The 20,430-nt window shown below is 42.7% G+C and overlaps 2 protein-coding genes across 3 annotated transcripts in view; one reads left to right on the top strand and one right to left on the bottom strand.

Moving 5' to 3' along the window:
• COL4A1 (collagen type IV alpha 1 chain) overlaps window positions 1–2,318 on the bottom strand; it is a 115,545-nt gene extending 113,227 nt beyond the window's left edge. The window contains exon 1 of the mRNA XM_026036646.1: window positions 2,242–2,318. Coding sequence (XP_025892431.1) covers window positions 2,242–2,310 — 69 coding nt within the window. The 5' untranslated portion in view covers window positions 2,311–2,318. The remainder of the gene's footprint in view (window positions 1–2,241) is intronic.
• A 591-nt stretch (window positions 2,319–2,909) lies between these two features.
• COL4A2 (collagen type IV alpha 2 chain) overlaps window positions 2,910–20,430 on the top strand; it is a 136,846-nt gene continuing 119,325 nt past the window's right edge. For both annotated transcript variants that reach the window (XM_026036653.1, XM_026036654.1), the window contains exons 1-2: window positions 2,910–2,982; window positions 3,126–3,186. In XM_026036653.1, coding sequence (XP_025892438.1) covers window positions 2,939–2,982; window positions 3,126–3,186 — 105 coding nt within the window. In that variant the 5' untranslated portion in view covers window positions 2,910–2,938. The remainder of the gene's footprint in view (window positions 2,983–3,125; window positions 3,187–20,430) is intronic.

Here is a 20,430-nt window from a genome sequence, read left to right as displayed (position 1 = left end):
CAATCCTGGCTTTGCTTATGTATATAAGAACAAGCCTTCAATATCTCCTTGTATGTATTTAATCATGAATATGTTAATGATAAAAACTTTTTTTTTTTTTTACTTTGTCAATCCCATCACACTGCAGGATTAATGCAAAGAACATGGCATGAACTGCTTCTGTTGCACTCTCATGCACAGACATGATCTCAGGTTTCATGTAGTCAATCCTGTACAACTGTGATGAAGGCAACAGGAAAATTAAGAACATAACTTGACAAGAGTGTGGTTTTTGGAAAGCCAAGCTAATGTATGCTATTTTGGGGCAGGAAAGAGCTATTTTTTTTTTCCTCTTCAGGAGAAAAACAGTTGCATGTGGATTCAGTCAACTGTGATCAATACCAGATCCAACCTTGTCCATTACACAGTCTTCTTCTAGAAACACAGTTACTCTTTAAAAGTGCACTCTTTGAAAACAGAGCAACGGAACAGTGGCAACTTGTTCATCTGAGGACACCACGGGCACTGGACCAGGTCAGCCAGCTCTCAAAGGCAGGAGTAAGAGGTCCTGCCCAGGGAGCAGCAGATAACGTTAGCACCATTCAGTCATCCCCACTGAAGTGTGTCAGTGTGGCTCAAGCATCCCCAAAGGGAAGCCTCTTGCCTACCACCCACGTCCTGGCACGCTGCAGGCCTGCAGCAACCTCCATCGCCTGCTGGACAAGGTGGAGCTGTGGGCAATGCTGACAGAATGGGAGAGATTCAAAGGCCACCCATGGATGGCTTAAAGTTTATCTAAGCCCCCAAAACCGCCAGTTTGACTTCAATCATATACAGGATTTGGAAAGCGCGGAGAGGCAGCATAACATAGAGATAAAGATTAACTCTGCAATAACATTAAGATATAACTTACAGCTCCAGGTTCCATTAGGAAGGGTTTTGATTTTAGTAGAACAATGTAACCAGCACAGAGGAGATTCTAAAAGAAAGTATCCTCACAGCTGCCATAAAAGCCTTGAAAATGTATGTCAGACATTAAAGCTTTCGTGTTCTTTTAATAGGCACATCTTTCCCATATCCCGCTCGCTTTCTCTGACTGACAGTCATGGTTTAGCCAATGACTTCAAGCAAAGAGTGCAAGATGGCAACATTTTCCACAGGCAGATATTTGTATCTCCAGGAGAATACCAAATCTAAAAAATCAAATGTGAATCACTTATCTCAAAGGATTCTAGTTAATTAAAATTATATCCTGAAAAGATGACAGCAGAATGGCAAACGATGGGTGAAACATCTAAAAGGTGTATCACCAGGTGATTTACAGCAATCACAGTAAATGATAGTATCAGCCTAGGAGCCACAGATAAGATACCAGCAGTTCAGTGCATTTCTCCTGTAGCTGAGTCAAGGCATATCATCTCCATCTTCATGTAGAGAAAACGTAATTCAGTACAGAACTTAATTTCTGCTGAAACTGCAGGGGGGAAAAAAGTTTAAAATATCCCTTTCCGGTACTTCCTTTACTGATTAAAAAGACGACATTGCAAAAACCTTCCTGCCCGTGCCAACTTAGGAGTTTTCAGCATCACTGAATTTCAGTATTATGATAATATCAGACGAGCCAAGCACGCGAAACAAGGAGGCGCGAAACGATGCCCCATTTCCAATGACAACGCCGACTGCTTCTGGAGTACCTGAGGGACGGGGCAAATACCTCGGGAGCGCCGGGAAACCGGCGGCCCCGGGCGCGGGGGCCGCGGGCAGCGCGCACCGCGGCGGGGAAACGCGCGCCCGGGCGCGGCGCGCAGCACGCGCGCACTTTCGCTTTGCACGGACCGAGTCCCGCTGTTGCGCGCTCCTCAGCACGGCAGAAGCCCTCGGGCTCCTGTGGGGTCGGGTGGGGGGCTCTGCCCCTTGGCCTCCTCCCGCCCCCTCCTCAGGCAGAGGTGAGCGCGGGGATGCGCGGCGGCCCCGACGGGACGGGACGGGACGGGACGGGCGGCCCGGAGCCGCGGAGCGGGGCTGCCCCCGGCGCCGCTGCCTTGCCCGGGACGGGGGTTGTGGGGGCGGCGGGGGCGTCCCCATGGGGGGCTCAGCGCCACCGGGACGGGGGGGAAGGGGGCACCTCATCCCTCTCCACCCCCCCGCACGCGCGTCCTTCCCGCGGAGGGCARAGGGAGGGGAGGGGGCGCGGGGGGCACCTCGCAGGGAGGGCCGAGGTCGGGGGCGCCGCCACCCGCCCGCCCCCGCCCGCGTACTCACCGCGGCGGCCACGGCGCCGAGCTGGGCGCCCAGCAGCAGCAGCAGCGCGAAGCCGAGCCCGAGGCGCATGGTGCCGCGCAGCGCCCGCGCAGCGCCCGCGCAGCCCCCGGGGGCGCCGCCGGCTCAGCGTGCGGCTCCGCGGGGCCGGCCCCACATGCGCGGCTCTGCGCGGCGCCCGCAATGCTTTCGAGGCGAGGGACTCGCCGTAACTTATGGGCGGCAGCAGCCCCCCCCCTCCGCCCCCCCTCCTCCTCCTCCTCCTCCGGGCGGAGACCCTGGGAGGAAGAAACCTCGGCAGCGCCCGCTCCCGCCGGCGCAGTTCCTGCTGCCGCTGCGCGCTGCCGTGCGCCGGGGGCGGGGTGAGGGAGCCGCGCTCCCTTCTGGCCCCCCGACTCCGGGCGGGAGCGGGCGGAACGGTGCGGAGCGKCGCGGAACGGTGCGAAACGGTGCGAATGGGCGCGAGCGCTGCGCGGCGCCGGGCGGAGGGGAGGGGGGCGCGGGGTCTGCGCTTGCCCGTCGGGGATCCACGACCCACCCGCCGTCCCATCCCGTCCTATCCTGTCCCATCCCGTCCCCGCTCCGCGGCCGTGGCCACCTCCGCGCAGGCGGCTCGCGTGAAATGCGCGTTTTCCTCTGTATTCCAGGCGCCGCGTAAGGAAACGCGGAGCGCAGCTCCCCGGGCCGGGAGGGAGCGAAGATGGACATCCCGCCGCTCCCCAGGGCGCGCGTTTCTGTTTGTCTGTAAGTACGAGCACTTCGTAGGGGTGGGGAACGGGCTCTTTAAAAGTCCAGAAATGCTTCGCTGTGAAGTTTTAATTTTGGTTTTCCATTTCCGTGTATTCTGCTAGGTTGAAAATGTTGTGCTTTTTCACCCTTTCTCGCAGGCATGTGGGGCTTCTGCTGATCCTAATGGGAATCATGCTGTCACCCGTCAAAGTAGATGCTGTGAGTAAAACACTTGTGACTTTTACTGAGGGGAGAGGAGGGAGAAACAGTTTCCTTGGTACCAGAGAGCAGGGAACTGCATTTTGCTTTGCCATGGCTTATCTACCATTTTATTAAAAGAAACAACCAGCAAATCATCTCTGCGAGCCTTACGAATTGTTGCCTTCAGTAAAATGATGTGTAAGAGAGAATTGTAGGACATTGGTGTCAAGTGCTTTGAAATATCCTGCAGTTCCTTTTGCTCAGACGAGGTAACTTGTTCATTTTCACAAGACACAACTTCATTCTCACAAGAAAAGACAGATGGATAGGATAAAAATAAAGTGTTACAGTTGCTAGAAAGTTGGAGAAGGTAATTCAGAGAAGTAATAGCTTCACTTAAGTACAGAAGTCATCTGAGAACTTATATTGAAGCTATGGCTTATAAATATTATTTAAATTGTTACATCAAAAAAAAGAAATAGTAAATTAGATGCTGTAAAGGTGATTGTGATGGTGATGCAAACAGAAGTTATTGAAACTCTTGGGTCTTTGAAATAAGAGGGAGAGCTGTGTATGCTCGTTGCAATGCCTGGTGAATTTAATTGGGAGATTTTTGTGAGTGCCAGTAGGCTTTGGATCAGGCCTGAATACTGCAGGCTAAAAGGTTGCTAAGACTTAGCCCGTGACTGCCTTTGTCAGTCACYGGGCGAGGGTGAGGATTTGTGGTCCCAAACCAAGGGTAAATATGACCTTGATTAATTTTGTTTTTAAAGCCATCCTGCTTATGTTTTATTCCTACTCCCTGCAATGTTTATTAATTTGCACACCTTATAGATGTCTGACGTTCATTAATTTGCACACCCTATAGATGTCTGGCGTAGTTAATGCATTATGCCATCAGAGTGGGATGGCATAATGCAATAAGAAATGAGAAACAACTGCTTTTGCAGCAGATCCTCTAGCACATTCTGGTGGTTTTGCACCCCAGCTGAGCGCGTGCCCTTCGGACTGCGCGGACATGCTCCGTGGTGCCTTGAGGTCATGCTCCACTGTGGCCAAGTGGGAAGCGAGCAAGGACCTTGAGTGTCACGTGTTCCTTGTCTTCATCATGTGGTTGTGATAGAATCATCATTCTACTGAATCGTGCAAACAGGAGCGAAACTGGAGCAGGTTGATGATATTTAGGCCCAGTAATGAAATCCCTGGCACCAGCTGACATAAAACCGTGGCATTTGCAGCACGGGTATTCCTTTTATGAAGCGGTGCTGCAGGCTGCATAGCGTGATACATGAGCTGCAGGTATAGCATAGGCTATTTTTCCTCCTGCATATTCCTGTGTCTTACGACAGGCTGCTATGTAGTATGGATATATACTGATATATTCAGCTACCTCAGCTAATGGGTGTGTTCTGGCCATGGCTTTTTGAACCCTCATGTGCTATTTTTCCCAGAACTTCCTGTTAGAATAAATTATCGTGCACAGAGGTCTCACCTCCCTGGTTCCCAAGGTGGCTGTGCAGGAGATGAAACACTCTGTTCTCCAGGGATGGCCAAGTGAAGGTGCATGAGGAGTGGGGTCACCAAAGCACATGCCCTCTTCCTGCCTTGTGCCACTCCCTTCCAGTGACCAGCGCTGGTCTTCCTGTAACCACATCCAGAGCTGAAGGGGAAAATTACTGGTTTGAACTATCCAGCTCCCACAAAAGAGAAGAGAGAGCTAATCTGAGGCTGAATCAGATCACCTCTGTTATTCATAAGCACTCCGGCCGGCACAGTACTCAATGAGTGGTTGGGGGTGGGAAAGAGGGTGGGCTTGCTCTTTCCAGGGGCAGATCCACTTGAAAGTAYTTGCAAAGTTTTGGCAAGTGTAGGAAGCAGCAGCAGCTCTATAACTGCAGGTGGGTACCTGGCARTGATATAGAGGATTGATTTTATGCAAAAGTATTAAGATGGAAAAGAACGCCTGAATTCTGAATTTTCTGTACAAGTGTCCTCCTTTTTTTTTTTTTTTTCCTTTATATTGGAACAATATTTGCAACACTAAATCTTTTACTATTTTTAGATAGATTAATGTGTTAATGTTACAAAGTGTTTTATTAGCTCCTATAAAGTGCTATGAAAGTGAGCGGTATTATTAAAGTTGTGGGATCAGATCTTAAAAATCATTGTTCTGCCTATAATGAGACAAGCAGAACAGCTGAGTTGGGCAACCAAATATGTGAATGATTTACAGTTGCTGGAGATAAGTGATGTTGAGTGAGCAAATCATGCATAGGAAGAAACTGGAATGAGATTAAGGAGAAACTGGGCAAGGAGAGAGAGAGGAGCTCTGTAAAGTTTGCCTGGATGTGTTGTCTGGCAGACTGCTGCTAGCTGTTTAGGAGATGGATGTTTCTGAGAAAAGAAAAAAAATGAGAGGAATAAAAAGAAAGAGGATGTTTAGAATATCCCTGTGTTGGGGAAAAAGAAATGATATCTTTGATGACAGGATAGGATTCTGCTTTCAGGCTAAGGAAAAGGGTTCCTGAATGGAAATGCTAAGAGAGGCAGCCAAATGGAGTGGATCAGGCTTCAGTGATCTTAGCACTCTGGCATAGGCTGGCTGTGTTAAAGGCCCCAAACAGCTTTGGATCTATAGCCAAAACGGAGATTTAAATATTCATCTGGCTTAAATAGAATTAAGTTGTGTCAACCACMCAAAATATAGCCAAGTTTACAAACTTCTTCTCCTTCTGTCTCATTCCAAATGTATTGGATGAAAAATACAATTTTTGGATTACAGCAGTCTTTTCAGAGAAAATCTATCTTCTGCTAATATTGATTATTTTCTTTTGTCTTTCCCTTTCTTCATAAGTGGTTTTGGAACATTTTATGACTCTCCTGGTGCCCTTTAAGTATATTTTTAAACTGTCCCTTACGATATATTTCTTATATTGTTGTGGGAACATTAGAATCACAGAAAAGAAGGGAATGAATTTCAGATAAAGAAAACTGAGAGTAAGTTAGTATATAAACTGCAAAATAAGTAGCAAATCCCAAGTGACAGTTATTTAAAAGGGAGAAGATAAGTATATACAGAAATAAGCAAGAAAAAATAGACACAAATTCAAAGTAATGCATTGAGTATAGTTCTGTTGACTTCTCTGACATTTTAAAGGGAAGAATTTGGGAGAATGGCTTCAAAGAATTGAAAGTAATAATCCTTAAAAAGAGGTGATAAAACTGCCAGCACTTTTGTACTTTACTTTTGTCTTTAGATTCTGTAGCAAAATTAGATGGCTGCCACAGATGTCCAAGCTAATGCTCTCACGTTAGCATGTGTCAATGCTCTATGGCAATTACATAYGCAGGTTTTCCCAGATGTGCCCTGTTTTTTGTTTGTTTGTTTGTTTTTTCCATCTGGAAATTTTCCTCTGGTTGAAACAGGAGGACTTTTTATGTTAACCCAAGATTTCCAGGCTGAAAAAAAWTGAGGATGGGGTAACCACTCAGCTCACCCTGCAGAGCACATCTACTACACGTGCACGTGCTAGGACCACAGGCAGTGTGCGGAATACAACACTGCGTGTGTCCTGTGCAGGGGGTCTAGGAAGGAGCAGGCAGTCTGATGTGTGGACTTCTACTATGCTTCTTTTTGCAAGCAAAACAAATCCATCAAATCCTGGAAAAATCGGAACCCCCTACCTGTGCCCTCCTTCAGAAATAGCTCCAAGCAGAAACATGGCAATCCTGTTGTAGAACAACTTCATCTCACCATTGCAATGAATTAGATGTGGTCGTTTCACTGACTTGCAGACATGGCTTATTTGTCTATTATGTTTTATAAGAAAATGGGACAGAGTAACAACACCTGGCCCAAAAACACAAAGCAGCGTTTTGGGAAGCCTTCCAAAGTATTTGATTACTTTGTTCTCTGCCGCTTTTAGCTCTGAAAGAATTAGTGGGGACTTTGGAGAGGACTTATTTTTTCCCCAAAATTCAGACACAAATATGTGAAAGAGTAGCTCTGTTAAAGGACTATAGGATCTTCGGGATGAAGGAAGCAGCATCCAGCTGCCTACATAAGGGAAAASCCCTCACTTTCACTAACATCAACAGTCAAGCCTCAATGTGATATTTACATGGTGAGTGTCACACGGTGTGCGCTGTGCTGTAGATGGAGGGGAAGGACAGCTGCACAAACGGGCTTTATGYTTGTGCTTTTAGGTGCACCAGGATTTTACCTGGTGGCATTGGCATGATGCCACGCAGACTAATGCACTTGCTGCAGGTATCACGTACATGGAGTCATGGTCCACAGCTATAAATTCTACATTTTTGATCTTTTCTTTCCCCCCTGCTGTCTGCTCCACACGTCAGTAATGCAGTTTCCACAGATGTCTCCTTCAATTGTTGTTCTTCAGATTATTGCTTGAAACACTTCTGTGCTACCATGCTTATGAAACCAGTACTCATACTTGATACCAGTACTTCATACGGTTTAAGCTGTCCTCCTAGATATATTTCTTGAAAAGTCCATTCTGCCAAGTCTTTGTGTACTAAATTAGTGAGGCYGTTCTTTGTGTGGAGTCATATCCTAACACTATTTCAAGTTATTCATTCAAAAACTAAAGACAAGGCTATGTGGCTTAGCTATGAGAAAGGTTCTCATGCATTTCTATGCTCTTTAGTCTCCCAGTGGAAAGCACAGATGGATTCTTTTCTTGTGTGTGTGAGAGTAGATAAGAAGCATGGTCAAGAAGTATGCAGTAATATATTCTGTTTTATTCGGGCTATTAAGTGACATTTAATATAGTCTTGCTGCATTTAATGGAAGAGAGTTTTGTCTGCTTCCTGTGTTACCCAGTGAATACTTTATTTGAAGGAGAGAACAGAGGTTGAAATTGTGATACCGAGAGACTTAGTTTAGGGCACAGGTGTGATATTATTGGCTGTTTTTCTCATTTTGCATCTGCGAATTTCTTGTTTGAATGCTCTTTATTAGTTATTTGTTTTTGTTTTTCCAGGCCAAATATTGGTCAAGGATTGGAGCATTCTTCATATTGTGTTACACTAATTCAGGAACTTGGAGAATTCAAAACTAGTTTGGGACTTCGCAGTCCTGATTCCTTTGCTTGCCAGAGAAGGTAGTTTACCACCTTTAGCCCATGCTCTCTTTGGAAATTAATGGGTTACACGATTTGTGGCACTCTGTTTGTTCCTAAGGAGCAAAAGGCACAGTGATATTTGCAATGCTGCCTGACGTTTGTCAACAGTTACTCTCTCATTAATTACAACCACTAGTTGACAGCAGCAGTTGGCTCAGCTTTCAGTGAAAGAGTGTGGCTTTTATCACGCAAACCTTTCCAAGTGGTCAAGAGTGATATTCTTAATTTTCACATGCCGTTTTGGATGCCTGGCCTTTTTTTTTTTCTGCCTTTTTGGACCATGTAAAAGAAACTCAATGTTTTCAGACCTGTGCAGTAGGGGAAAAGCAGGCGTAGAGAAGGTAACAAGCAAGCTGGWATTGGCATGAATAAATACACATCTTGGCTGAGACATTTTGCACATCAACTGCACTTTTTCCCCCCTCACACACAATTTCAGCCTTTCACCAAATGCTGAATCCTCAGAGCATTTCTTCGTGCCTGGTGCCAGCTGGAAAGCCATCCTGCGGGATGGGACAGGCATGGCTGCACCACAGCAAGGACCAAGGGAAACCCTTTTTCCCCCGGCTTTTTTTCTCACGCAGCTCTTTCCGCCAAGCGCTCAGATTCAAGGCCACACAGCTGCACCAGGGGCTGGCCCTGAGCCCGGGCAGCCAGACCCCAGGAGCTGGCAAAAGATGACCCTGATGTCTACGCCGTGAGCGTGTCAGTTCTCAGTACAGCTGGAACTAGGTCATACAACCAYGAGGAAGTCAGAGGTTAACTGTAGTTGGTGGAAAACTTGGGAGTKTGGCAAAAGGATGACCCCCATTCAAGCTGAAAAAGCAAAAATAAAACTGGAAGGTGGGGCGGAGAGTCAAAAGAGAATTTTCAGAATTGACCGGAGCTTTCTGCATGAAAAAAAGCAAGCTGTTATTTTGCCCTTTTCTCATGGAAAAGCAAATATTCCTCAGAAAATATATTTTAGTGAAGAAAATAAATCTAACATAAATATTCCAATGAGTTCTAATTAGCCATCTGCACTGACATTAATCTTTTTGTGTGTGTTAATGAATCATACACTTATCTCAAAGAAAAATATATCTATTAAAGTTTTCACAGTCTGATATCAGCACTAAGACCTTAATAAATGTCAAGAGAAAAAAAATCGGATTCAACTTCTGATATCTGAAAATTATCATCTCAGAAAATAATAAAACCATGAAACTGATTTATTTGTCCCTTAACAATTTCTCTCCTTGTGAACTTTCAGTCCATCTCATAAAATAAGCTCTATTGTCTAGCTTGGAAAGCACTACTTATAGCTTGCCTATAGGAAAGATATAGACATTTTTAATCCTTTTTTTGTGTGTGCAAATTTTCTTTTAAATCTCTGGAGGTAGTTTGTATTTCAGAATATGTTTTTTTTTCTCACTTGTGTATGAATAACAAAATTTCTCTTTCCTCTAAACTGTGTGCTGTATTTTGCAACATTTTATATATTCCATTATTATATATTTTTTAATTTATACTTGAGAGAGCAGGAGAAGCCTTAGATCATATCTGTTACCAATGGCATATGCTTACAGAGATATTTCAGAAGTGCTGCTTGCTCATAAATGATCCCAATCTTTACTTTGAACTGACTTGTTGAAGTCAGTGAGTAGAGATCACTCAGATAAATAGGGCTTGGCTTGTTTTTGGCAATCCTTAACTGCAGACCAAGACGGCACCTCAGAATTTCAGAATTTCAGAATATTTAAGGTTGGAAGGGACCTCTACAGATCATCTAGTCCAACCTTCCTGCTCAAGCAGGCACACATAGAGCATGTGGCACAGGGTGGCATCCAGGCGGGTTTTGAAGACCTCCAGAGTAGGAGACTCCACAACCTCCCTGGGCAGCCTGTTCCACTGCTCTGTTACCCTAACAGTAAAGAAGTTGCTCCTCACCTGGAGACGGAACTTCTTATGCTTCAGCTTGTGGCCATTACCCCTCGTCCTATCGCTGGCCACCAGTGAGAACAGCCTGTCCCCTTCCTCCCTGCATTCTCCCTTCCTGAACTTATACATATTAATCATATCCCCTCTGAGCCGTCTCTTCTCCAGAGAAAACAGGCCCAGCTCGCTCAGCCTCTCTTCATACGAGAGATGTTCCATTCCCTTAATCATCCTGGTAACATCCTGGTAATCCTCCACCCAACACAGGTCAATGAAGCCAGGAATAAATGCTGTCCTCCAGCTATATTGTTTCTTTACGTTTCCTAGGACTTCTAAAGGTTCTTTGTTGGTCATAATTAGTTTATAATCAGCATGTATTTAAACAAGACATTGCAGCAAAGTGAAAATATTTTGGACGCAGTACAAACCCTTCCATTTGACCTGTTTTGCAAAGGCCTTTGCTTTTTTTCCTGAGTTTGTGTCATTAGAAAACAAACAACTGCAACTGCCTCAGAGTTGAGTTCCATCCCACAGTGCAGTGTGGGCTCCCAAAAGTTTATGTCCGAAGCAGTTCCCGGAATTTGTGTATCAGCTGCTAGCATCCGATGTGGCAGACTGAGCTTAATGGAGGTCGTCCCAGGCTGCCCTCGGAAGGCCAGAGTTCCCGGCGCTGCAGGAAGCCGAGCGCTGGCTGCACGGCCTGACCTCCTGCGGAAGGACAGCGCCGAAAACAAACCTGCTCCTCATCTGGGGTTTGCACGGATCCTGCTTTGGGTGCAGGGAAGCGCGTGGACCAACTATTGTTTTGCTGGCTGTGCTGTGGGAACCTCAATGCCCGGCTCCTGCCGTGCTGTCTGAGCTCTCGGTGGCCTCACAGCTAAGGGAGTTGTCCCTCAAGGTAAAGGCTGGGAGCTGGAACGGCTTGGAGAGCTTTCCCTGCCGGCTTTTGCGGCATGCTGCAAGCAGATGAGGAAAGGCACGTCACATCTGAGCGGCAGCTGCGCCGAGCGCCAGGTATTGCTGTTACCAGGCACCTGGCTGCAGTCTCAAGGCACCCTCAGCATGTGCGTGTCGAGACACCAGGGAGCTCCTCAGGAATGAGGACAGCGCTGCTTCCCGGGGCTGCCGTAGGTCCCGGGCTGAGTCACGGGGAAGGGAGTGGGCAGAAAGGAATGCCTCTCCCGGCGCAGAGCTGGGAATAGCCGCTGGGGCCGCAGAGCATGGGAAGCCTCCATATCTCCCTCAGACAGGGAGCCAAAGACACAGTCTGCTGGAAACCACCCAAACCACTCGGTACGAAACTTGGAAAATCTTAGCTGACTCTCGCTGGGAGAAGGAAATGAGTAAGGAAGTGCAGGCTCTTCCCTTGCGCTATGGGACTGAAGCCAGATGGTTCCCAGGTGCTGTGCAGGTGCATGGCACGGTGTGAAGCACCCACATCTCCTGTACCAGGAGCTGAGGCAGCTGGCACATCTGCTGTGGCTTAGCTCACTGAATGYGCAGGCCGCTTCCTCCCTGGCTATGCCCATTGCAGTAAAACTACCCGGTCCCAGGTGTATTCTCTGCTCCTGTGGCCATCTGGCACCATCTCCCCTTGTCCCCAATAGCAATTAGCCTCAGAAATTAGCCTCCTTGGCCTCCAAAACAGAATGGCCTCTTACAGACTGCCCAGGTTCCTTAGATTGTGCCAGCTCCAGCTCCATGCCCAGGTACTGCTTAGGAGAGTGCTGAAGTTTGCTGAGTCTGATTTAGAAGATGAATTAAAACTGTACAAGGATGGTAAGAGAAAAGTAAGAAGCTGTTCTAGTTTGGAAACTGATATTGTACAATTGTCATAGTGTTAATAAATGGTATGTCAACAAACTGTACTGTTTATTAACATAGACATAGAGTGTGTGTATCTCAGGTCAGCTGGCCCRAAATGAGGGCATGCTGTCACTTTCCACAATCATCAGTGAATCCGGTGGGAGTTTTACCTGAGAAGGAATGAAATGAAGGAACTACGCTGGTTTACTGTGAGATGCAGAAAATGCAGACAGCAGTTGATGTTCTGAATACTTGTGGTTTGTTTTGCAATAGTACTGTGGTGTTATCCATTGAATAGGAAATCTGTGCCTAAAGGGGGAAAAAAAAAAGAAAAAGATCTTACCACAGTTTTGTTTTAAGCTTTATGCAGTATTTCACAGCACTGGGATGTCCCATTTTTGACTTCTAGATCACATAAGTAAAATAAAGGTCAAAGCTAAGCATGAAAATATATGTAAATAGCAACAGATCACAAAGAAATTTGCAAAAGTGGAGGCATCGGAAAAGAATTCACTTTGGTAATCATTATGTTAGGAAAGATAGTCTTGTACAGGAAAAGGACAGGGACTAGTGAATTTAGCACATGGCTATGTGCTTACTGTTCAGTGGTTATACTGTGCTTCCTATCTGCCTTTTGATTGCCATTGAAAAGAAGACTGCAGTTCATCCCTTTAACTGCCTCTGTCTTCCTAGAGATTTGTTTGCCTGCATGGAGCAATCAGCTGAGGGCCATGTGAAAAAGTGCCTTTTGCCTTCTGATTTTAGAGGAAAGTCAAGGATGGCTGAGTAATAGGAGAGAGGAGTTTTCATTCTACTCAGTTACTGTGAACTGGGGTTTATCGGTCAACATTTGTGCTGTGTCAGTTTCCAAGCTAGAACAGTTTCTTATTTTTCTTTTGCAGACCTCATACCGTTTTGACCCAATAAAATCTTTTTTTTAATTTTTATGGCAATATTAATAGTTCCGTAATTAAGGCAGAAAGACTGATTTTATTTGGGCCTAGTCTTTCGTGAGATACTATTTTTAGGGCTTTCCCCTGTCACAGGGATAAGAGTAGTTTCTGGGACCCTGGAACTGAAGGAATTAGTCCTCCTTTCCTCTGAAGAACCTAGACCCAAATGGAATAAAATACAGTAATATCTCCACACATCAGACTACCTGAATCCCTTCCAAGCAATTATCCAACCAAGATGGCTTATGCACTGTACAATAAATTGGAAAAGAATAGATGTCTCTTTAGCATTGATTTTCTTTTATGAAGTTGTGCCATCAAACTCAGAGCCAACTATCTTACACCAGTGCATGCTCTGACCAGTACTGATCTTTTGATTATTTTTGTATGTAAGAGGAGAAACTTTGCATTCTTTTTGGTATTACCAGCTCATAATAATACTGCTTTTGCCTTCAAGGGGCTAAGTTTGTAGCTGTTCTTGATAAGGTATGTTCAATAGTTTAAGATATTAAACAGCTTCAGGAAGATTTTACTTCTACTTTCACAATCTAATCTTTGCTTGAGAATGGCATTGTCCCTTAGGGTCAGAGTACTACATATGGTCACCATTGAGTTAGAGGAGTGATTAGTAGGGTAGCTTGAGGCTGGATCATAAATCACTTYCTAGACTGAGCCTGTCATCTTGAATTTGTCTAAGTAAGGAATTCATCTAAGCCCTACAGCAACGTGCTTACATCATCTTCGCTACTCAGCGGATATGCAGAGCTTCACACTTTGATTCAACTGATCCGTTGTTTTTACCAAGGGAGAGCGTACATTGTATTATGACCAGAAATCAATAAGAAACATTTTATTGATATTTTGGTAGCTCTYTGTGTATTGAATCCAGTTGCCATTAAATGGACTCTAAGCTTGTGAGCTATTTCGTTGAGAGTATATCCTCTCATATTAGGAGTGATGTAATTTTTACTAACACTCAACGGTATTTCATTTTGGTTGATGTGATTTTCKTATTATTCATGTGTCATTCACCATCTCCCTTGAAGCCAGCAACAATTGTAGCCAAGGAACTGAGAGAGGAACTGAAGTAGAGGCATAATTTTTTATGAATGAGAGGTAGACTGAAATCAYGCCCTGCCATTTACCGTTAACCTAGAGATTACAGTCTTTCATTAGGCTTTTAAATAAATGTTCCACTAATATGAGCACACATATAACTTCTTCCAATTAATATTGGGAGATTAAAGTTATCTTAAGAGATTTGAAGTTCTTCTAAAGAGATCAAGAGGTATGGAAAGGTGCATACCATGCTATGATAGGACTCTATGTAGACGTATCATCTTCCCAAGCCCATTAAAATGTATACACCTGTAGGATTTCTACCTACTTAGGTAAAACACATTTTAAAGAACAGATCTTCAGAAGAGTCCTCAGTTCTAATCTTGTGATTCCCCACTGTCTACAGCTTTCTGTAAACAAAAGCTTATTTTCCTTTTTCATGAAAAGTAATCCTCTTCCTCAGTAGTTGAGAGGCCAGACCAGGGACCATTTTGTTGTCTTTGTGGTCCAGACTGATTGCCCTGAAGTTATTTCAGCCACAGGAATCTTGCTGTTCAGTATCAGAACTGCTACTGTGTCTTCCTACTTCCAAAATTGCCTACTGTCAAAGGGGAATATTGTTTTCCTATAAAAGAGAATGAGAGAATGGTGAATTCAAATTAAAGGGGCTGGCTTGCTTCTTTCTTTTTTTATCCATAAAGGACGGACTCAGTTTTGTCGTAGCTTGAAGAAATTTCCTTTTTTATTCTCTGACACTTTTGAACTGCATGTGATTTCAACTAGTCCAGTTAACCTTTTCAGACAGGCTGGTTAGTGACATCAGCTGTTCCCTGTCTCACAAATGTGCAGGGTGCACAGAGCCTTTCCCCAGGGCCCGGACAGGAAAGACTTTTGAGCCTTTGATCTGAGGAGCTGTTCACAAAATCTCAGCATGTCAAAAAGCAGCCAGACAAACATCAGAAAGCTTGGAGACCTGAGGACTGGGGGAGCTGCAGAATATCACAAATAAAGGAAGAAATCAGGCCCCAAATGGGGCTCTGCTGAAGGACTCAAAGCTGAGCCTGGGGAGGACCTGGAAGTGCTGGTGGCTGTAGCTCCATGAGGAGCTGCAGAAGGAGCTCCAAGAAGCTCTCTTCCTTCAGGCATGACTTTCAGACTTGCCATAAGCCTCCTGACAGCACAGACAGACTGTCCTAAAACACAGTCCCAATGTGAGAGTCATAAATGACTAGCTAGGGAGCCTGGGCAAGATAGGACTTACAGACTATCCATCCCTGGGGAATTTGTTTTCCTGCAGCCATGATGCTGGTGAGCCAGAGTTCTTGCTGGAGGTTAACTTTCCTAATGAATTCCTGTATAAATACACTCTAGCCTATGCTGTTCAGGAGAGAGAGAGAGTACCCAAGCTGGGTCATTTGAATCTAGCTTTTCAAACCTTTTTGCTGTATTGCTGCTTGCTACATTTCATTAGACATACTCCAGAATTTCACATGTTTCCAAACAGGATATTCAGCATGTTCTATAAAGGCTTTAGAGTGTGAGATCTTGGATATGATCACATGGTTTTGTGTGAAGGACGTGTGAACAGTTGCTTTGAGTCTAAATAATTAGTGCTGAAGAAATACATACACTGCTGGCTTAACTATTTTGTAATGATTAACTGCAGTGTTATGTGAGTGTCATTCCATAACACCAGTTTTTAAGTAAAAGAACAACTTTTCTTCAAAAAAATTTTATTTAAGTTAGTATTACCCTATAGTCTAATATTTTCAAGCAGTGAATTTCTCATTTCTCACCTGCGTTTGTTCCCAGATGATAAAGTAATGTCTGAGGTTTGACTTTAATGACCGCGTGAGCAACCAGCCAGGAATTTTATTTATTTTAGTCTTGTGACACTTTAYCACATTATTCTTTTCATGTAAGACTAGGTTTTAGATCTTTTTTCTCTCATCTGCAAACCTTTCTTACATTGAGCGGAAAAGAAAGACACAGTTTGATGGAGTATGCTTGATCTACGTGACATATTAGTGTAAAAATGAATGTACAGAGATAGACTAGTCTTTTAGAATGCAGACTGAATTTCCTGAATTTAATTCATGTTTGAATTAAAGTGTAACTTTCTGAGAAATGCCCCATCTTCATTTATAGATTTTCCAGTGTGACCTACCACAACGCATACTGAGTTGTTCCAAAAGTTAATTACTCTTAAAAATAAATAAATATAATGATTGATTTTTTTTTCCAGCTTTAAATTCTATCATTGAGACTGTTTTGCCTTTGCAAGGTAGATTAAGTGTTCCTAATTTCTCTTCCTTATGTAAATATTGCATAGAATTAGCATTTAATCCACTTTAGAGTTTTACATGACTAGACATGGAACTGGGAGAATGCTGTCCATGATGGTATCCTGTGTCACCATTGCTRCTGACTGCAGTATCTGGTAAAACAATTGCTGTAAACTCCTATTATTCCCCACCCCCTTTTTTTTTTAAGAAGCTACATAGATTGTCCTCCTGTAAACCATCAATAAACAGGAACCTTTTTGTCAAGTATTTAACCATTTCCCATGGCTCTGCTCTAAGCTCTTTTCCATTCATTTTTGAAATTGGCAGTTACAACTGCATGAAGTATTTCATTAGCCTCAACTAAGAAAACAGGATAAACTCCTTATTTCTATTTGGCACTACTCATTTTATTCAGACAATGTTGTCGTATCTCTTTTCATTGAAGTATTGTACTGGGACCTCATGTGCAAGGGTTTATCAAGACCCGTCTTTTCAGGTAAACACATGCCCAGAAAGAAGCACCACTAATTCTGTGTGCCTACATTTTCTCTTTTTATAGATAAGACTGTTCAATGGACAGGGTTAAAGTATATTTCCATTGCTCTCATCTCAGCATTTAATTCAGATATACAATTCCGTTATTTTACACAACTCCATCATTCAATAAAGGTTTTATGCTGTTTTCCATGTCTCTTACAAATCTGCTTGGAAGTGTTGGGGGAAGAATCAATCATTATGGGATGATACCAAAAAAAGCCTGTCTATTTAGCTGAAATTTCATCTTGACACTTATTAAAATGACTAGGTTTATTTATTATTTATTATGTTGATTTTTTCTCTTGTAATATCTTAAATTATTTGTAATCAGAATATCATTCAATATCAAGTTGCAGTATCAAGTACAAACTATTATGAGAACAGTTTCAAAAATAGATTTTAATGTAATTTTTTTAAAAAAATTAACTGTATATCACTGTAACTGAATATAAACAACTTGCAAAATATAGCAAATCTTAAATATAGAGCTAGTAAATTTATCACAGTAAATTATGGAAAAATAAGACTTATTTTCCTCATTTATACTTACCCCCATAAAATCCTAGGCCAGGTTACCCTGTCACTGATGCTGCAAAATGCCCSTAAGGATGGTAAATGTGAAAGGCAAATGTGGCTCTGTAGGTATGGTGGTATGCAAAGAGCATTAGAAGCATTTTTGCCTTTAGGATAATTACAAAATTGCTTCCTTCTTTTTTGTCATCCACCATGATGCCATTTAATTTTATGTTCCTTGGCTGCTAGCTGTTAGCCTCATTAACCTTACTTGATAGAGCGTTCTAGCATTTGTAATTCTCATGTGAAAAATGCTTCCTGACGTCTGGAATTTGTTTTTCTTTAATTTCTACCTTTGCCCTCTTGTCTTATTATGTGTACTAGGATGAAAATAGTAACTTGAGATTGGTGTGCCCACTCTTTACAGTGTGGTGGATTCCAGTTAATTCGCTTGTTTTTTCTTTTCATTCTTTTCCCCCTTAAGAAGGCCRTGGTGATTTAAAATGATTTAAGCAATATTCCTGCTTATTTTCACTTAGGTCTTTTTTTATATTGTATTTTTTTGGGTTTTGGTTTTATATTTAATTACAAATTGTTGTAACTAACCTGAGTATGTGGTTCAAGCTAAGATTATCTGTGCAAGGTAATCTTAGAATCTAAATATATATCATTCATCAGTTGGCCTTTTTCCATAAATGTAACATTGCCCTAATGTTGTTAACTTCATCCTCCTACTTTGCCTCTGAAGTAGGGCCAAAACACAGTTACTGTGAATAATATAACTTGACATTCATAAGGTTAAAATGTCACCAGTCAATGTAATTTTACTGTATACAGTGGCAAATCCTAAATCTAAATCTAGTTCAGCTAGCCATGATGATTATTGTCACAGTGGTGGAGAGTATGAACATAACTCCTGTTCACAGAACAAAATTTTCTTTATTTTTTCTTCTTTTTTTTTCTTTTTTTTCTTCTTTTTATTTTTTTTTTTTGGGGGGAGTAATGCAGTGATTCCTCTGTACCAAGAGTGTACTAATAGAAACAGATATTTTGGCACATCACAGCACAGCAATAGGACTCCCACCACCAATGCAGACTATAGTTCGGTAGCTCCTAGGAAGAGGCAGAATTCTCCTTATATTTTTGTTACATTTTCCTAAGAATTTTGACATTATAAAAAGTTGATTATTGGTCTCATCAGGACCACTAATATGAATGAAGGATTATGCCATAGTGCAGCATCTGTTCTTTAGGTGGATGCACAAATATGTGTGATTTTGCCTGCTTTGGACTGTATGCCCCAGGGTTCATTACACTCAGGAAAGTCTGCAAAAGTCAGCTCTAGAAAAACGATTTCAAATCACTTCTTTATGATAAATTTCTTTAAGTTAAGCTGGTCTAGAGCTTCAAGTTTTGCTTTGTGTTTCTTTTATCATCACATTGTTTACTTTATTGTTTCCTAATATGAACTTCACAGTGTGAAGCAAGAAGCTCAAGCTGTGATGCCTGTTAACCTAGAGCAAGAGGGCAGCTCACTCAAAAAGGGAATCGTTTACAAACAGCTCTCTTGATTTACAATTTTAAAATAGGTTGATGAAAGATGACACTRGGAATAGGAAAAGGTATTGTATTTTCCTTAAACGTGTGTTATTGTTGTAAAATAATGCAAAGAAACAATCACAGTTTATTTATACGGGAAACGTAGCAGTTCTTAAGACAGGAGATGAAATGACTGCTACAGTTTGAAAAGTATTATGTTTTAAAATCTTATTTCTGGTGGAAGAGGTTTGGTGGCTGTTTCCTCTTATGAGTTCATAGTTTTGAAAATCAAGAGATAGGTTGCTATACCTATAGGTTCRAATATACCATATGCAGTGAAGTTTTTTCTTCTTTGGAAATAGTTACTTCTAGCACATATCGAGACACATGTATCTTCRTCATAATTTATATGGAAGCAATCTGTAAATAAAATTTTATCCTTAGTGACTATTTAAAACTTACTTGTAAGAGGTTTACCTATTKAAAACCCTTTGGGATGAGTTCCTACAGTCTGTATTAGGCAGTGTATTTTCTAAAAGGTTATCTAGCTTGGGACAGAGATAATGGATTAGACAACCTGTAAGTTTTCCCCAATCTAATCCTCATTGTCTGATACATCAGCTTTCTGTGTGGGAAACGTTCCCTTCTATGAATTTTTGTTATTGTACTCTAATAAATCACAAAGTCTCCATTTCTTTCAAAGTCTCCATTTAGGAAAAGTAATTTTTTTCAGCCTTTAAATATGCAACACAGATAATTCCAAATTTCTTCTTCTATAAAAATAACTTTAGATCTCATGTTTGCTGGATATTAGTTTATGCTACCAAAAATAAATATTTACTGAGTTAAGCATACTACTGCAAGGTTCTCCTGGGAAGTATCCCAAGAAATAGAAAGAAGGAAATCTTCCCTCAAGTCCTGTAAATTTAATATAGTAGTAGGATTTCCTGGAAGCCCTGTTTTAGAAACTATTTCTACCAATGGCAATAAAATGTACCTTCCCAAACAATCTGAAACATGGCATGCCATTACAACTGCTTATACTTCTATTCATACATAGAATGTCTGCTTCAGACTCCAAGGCTTGCTAATAATCCAAGGAATGTCTCCATATTGCATGGGAAAACAAGCAAAAGAAGTTCTCCAGCCCCAAATTGTGTTGCCTATTTGTATGATATAGGCTGTCAACCTGTCTAACATGAGCTTGTTAATACATAATGTTCTCATCACAACAGTAAAGGTGCCACCCTGAGTAAGTGTCTGACCTGAGATACATGAAAAGTTTGCAAAAGGATTGACCTCCTCTCTCCAAGCTTGAGCCAGGGAGTTGGTCCAAGCTAGCTGTGAGGAAGAGGTATCTCCAAGGACAGGTGAGCATACTCCCTGATAGGTGTCTAGAGAGGCACAGCAGCTGGACCAGATTATCCTCTGGAGATGTCCATGCCCCTTCGCTGGTCATGCAGAGAGCAATGATCTCCAGACAGGTCCTTCTAAGGTGTCACAACA

Source organism: Nothoprocta perdicaria, unplaced genomic scaffold (assembly GCF_003342845.1).
Source record: "Nothoprocta perdicaria isolate Ctin4 unplaced genomic scaffold, notPer1 scaffold_183, whole genome shotgun sequence".
NCBI classification, from domain to species: Eukaryota; Metazoa; Chordata; class Aves; order Tinamiformes; family Tinamidae; genus Nothoprocta; species Nothoprocta perdicaria.
Note: the sequence above shows the minus strand (reverse complement) of the source record. Positions and strands in the feature narration are given on the sequence as shown.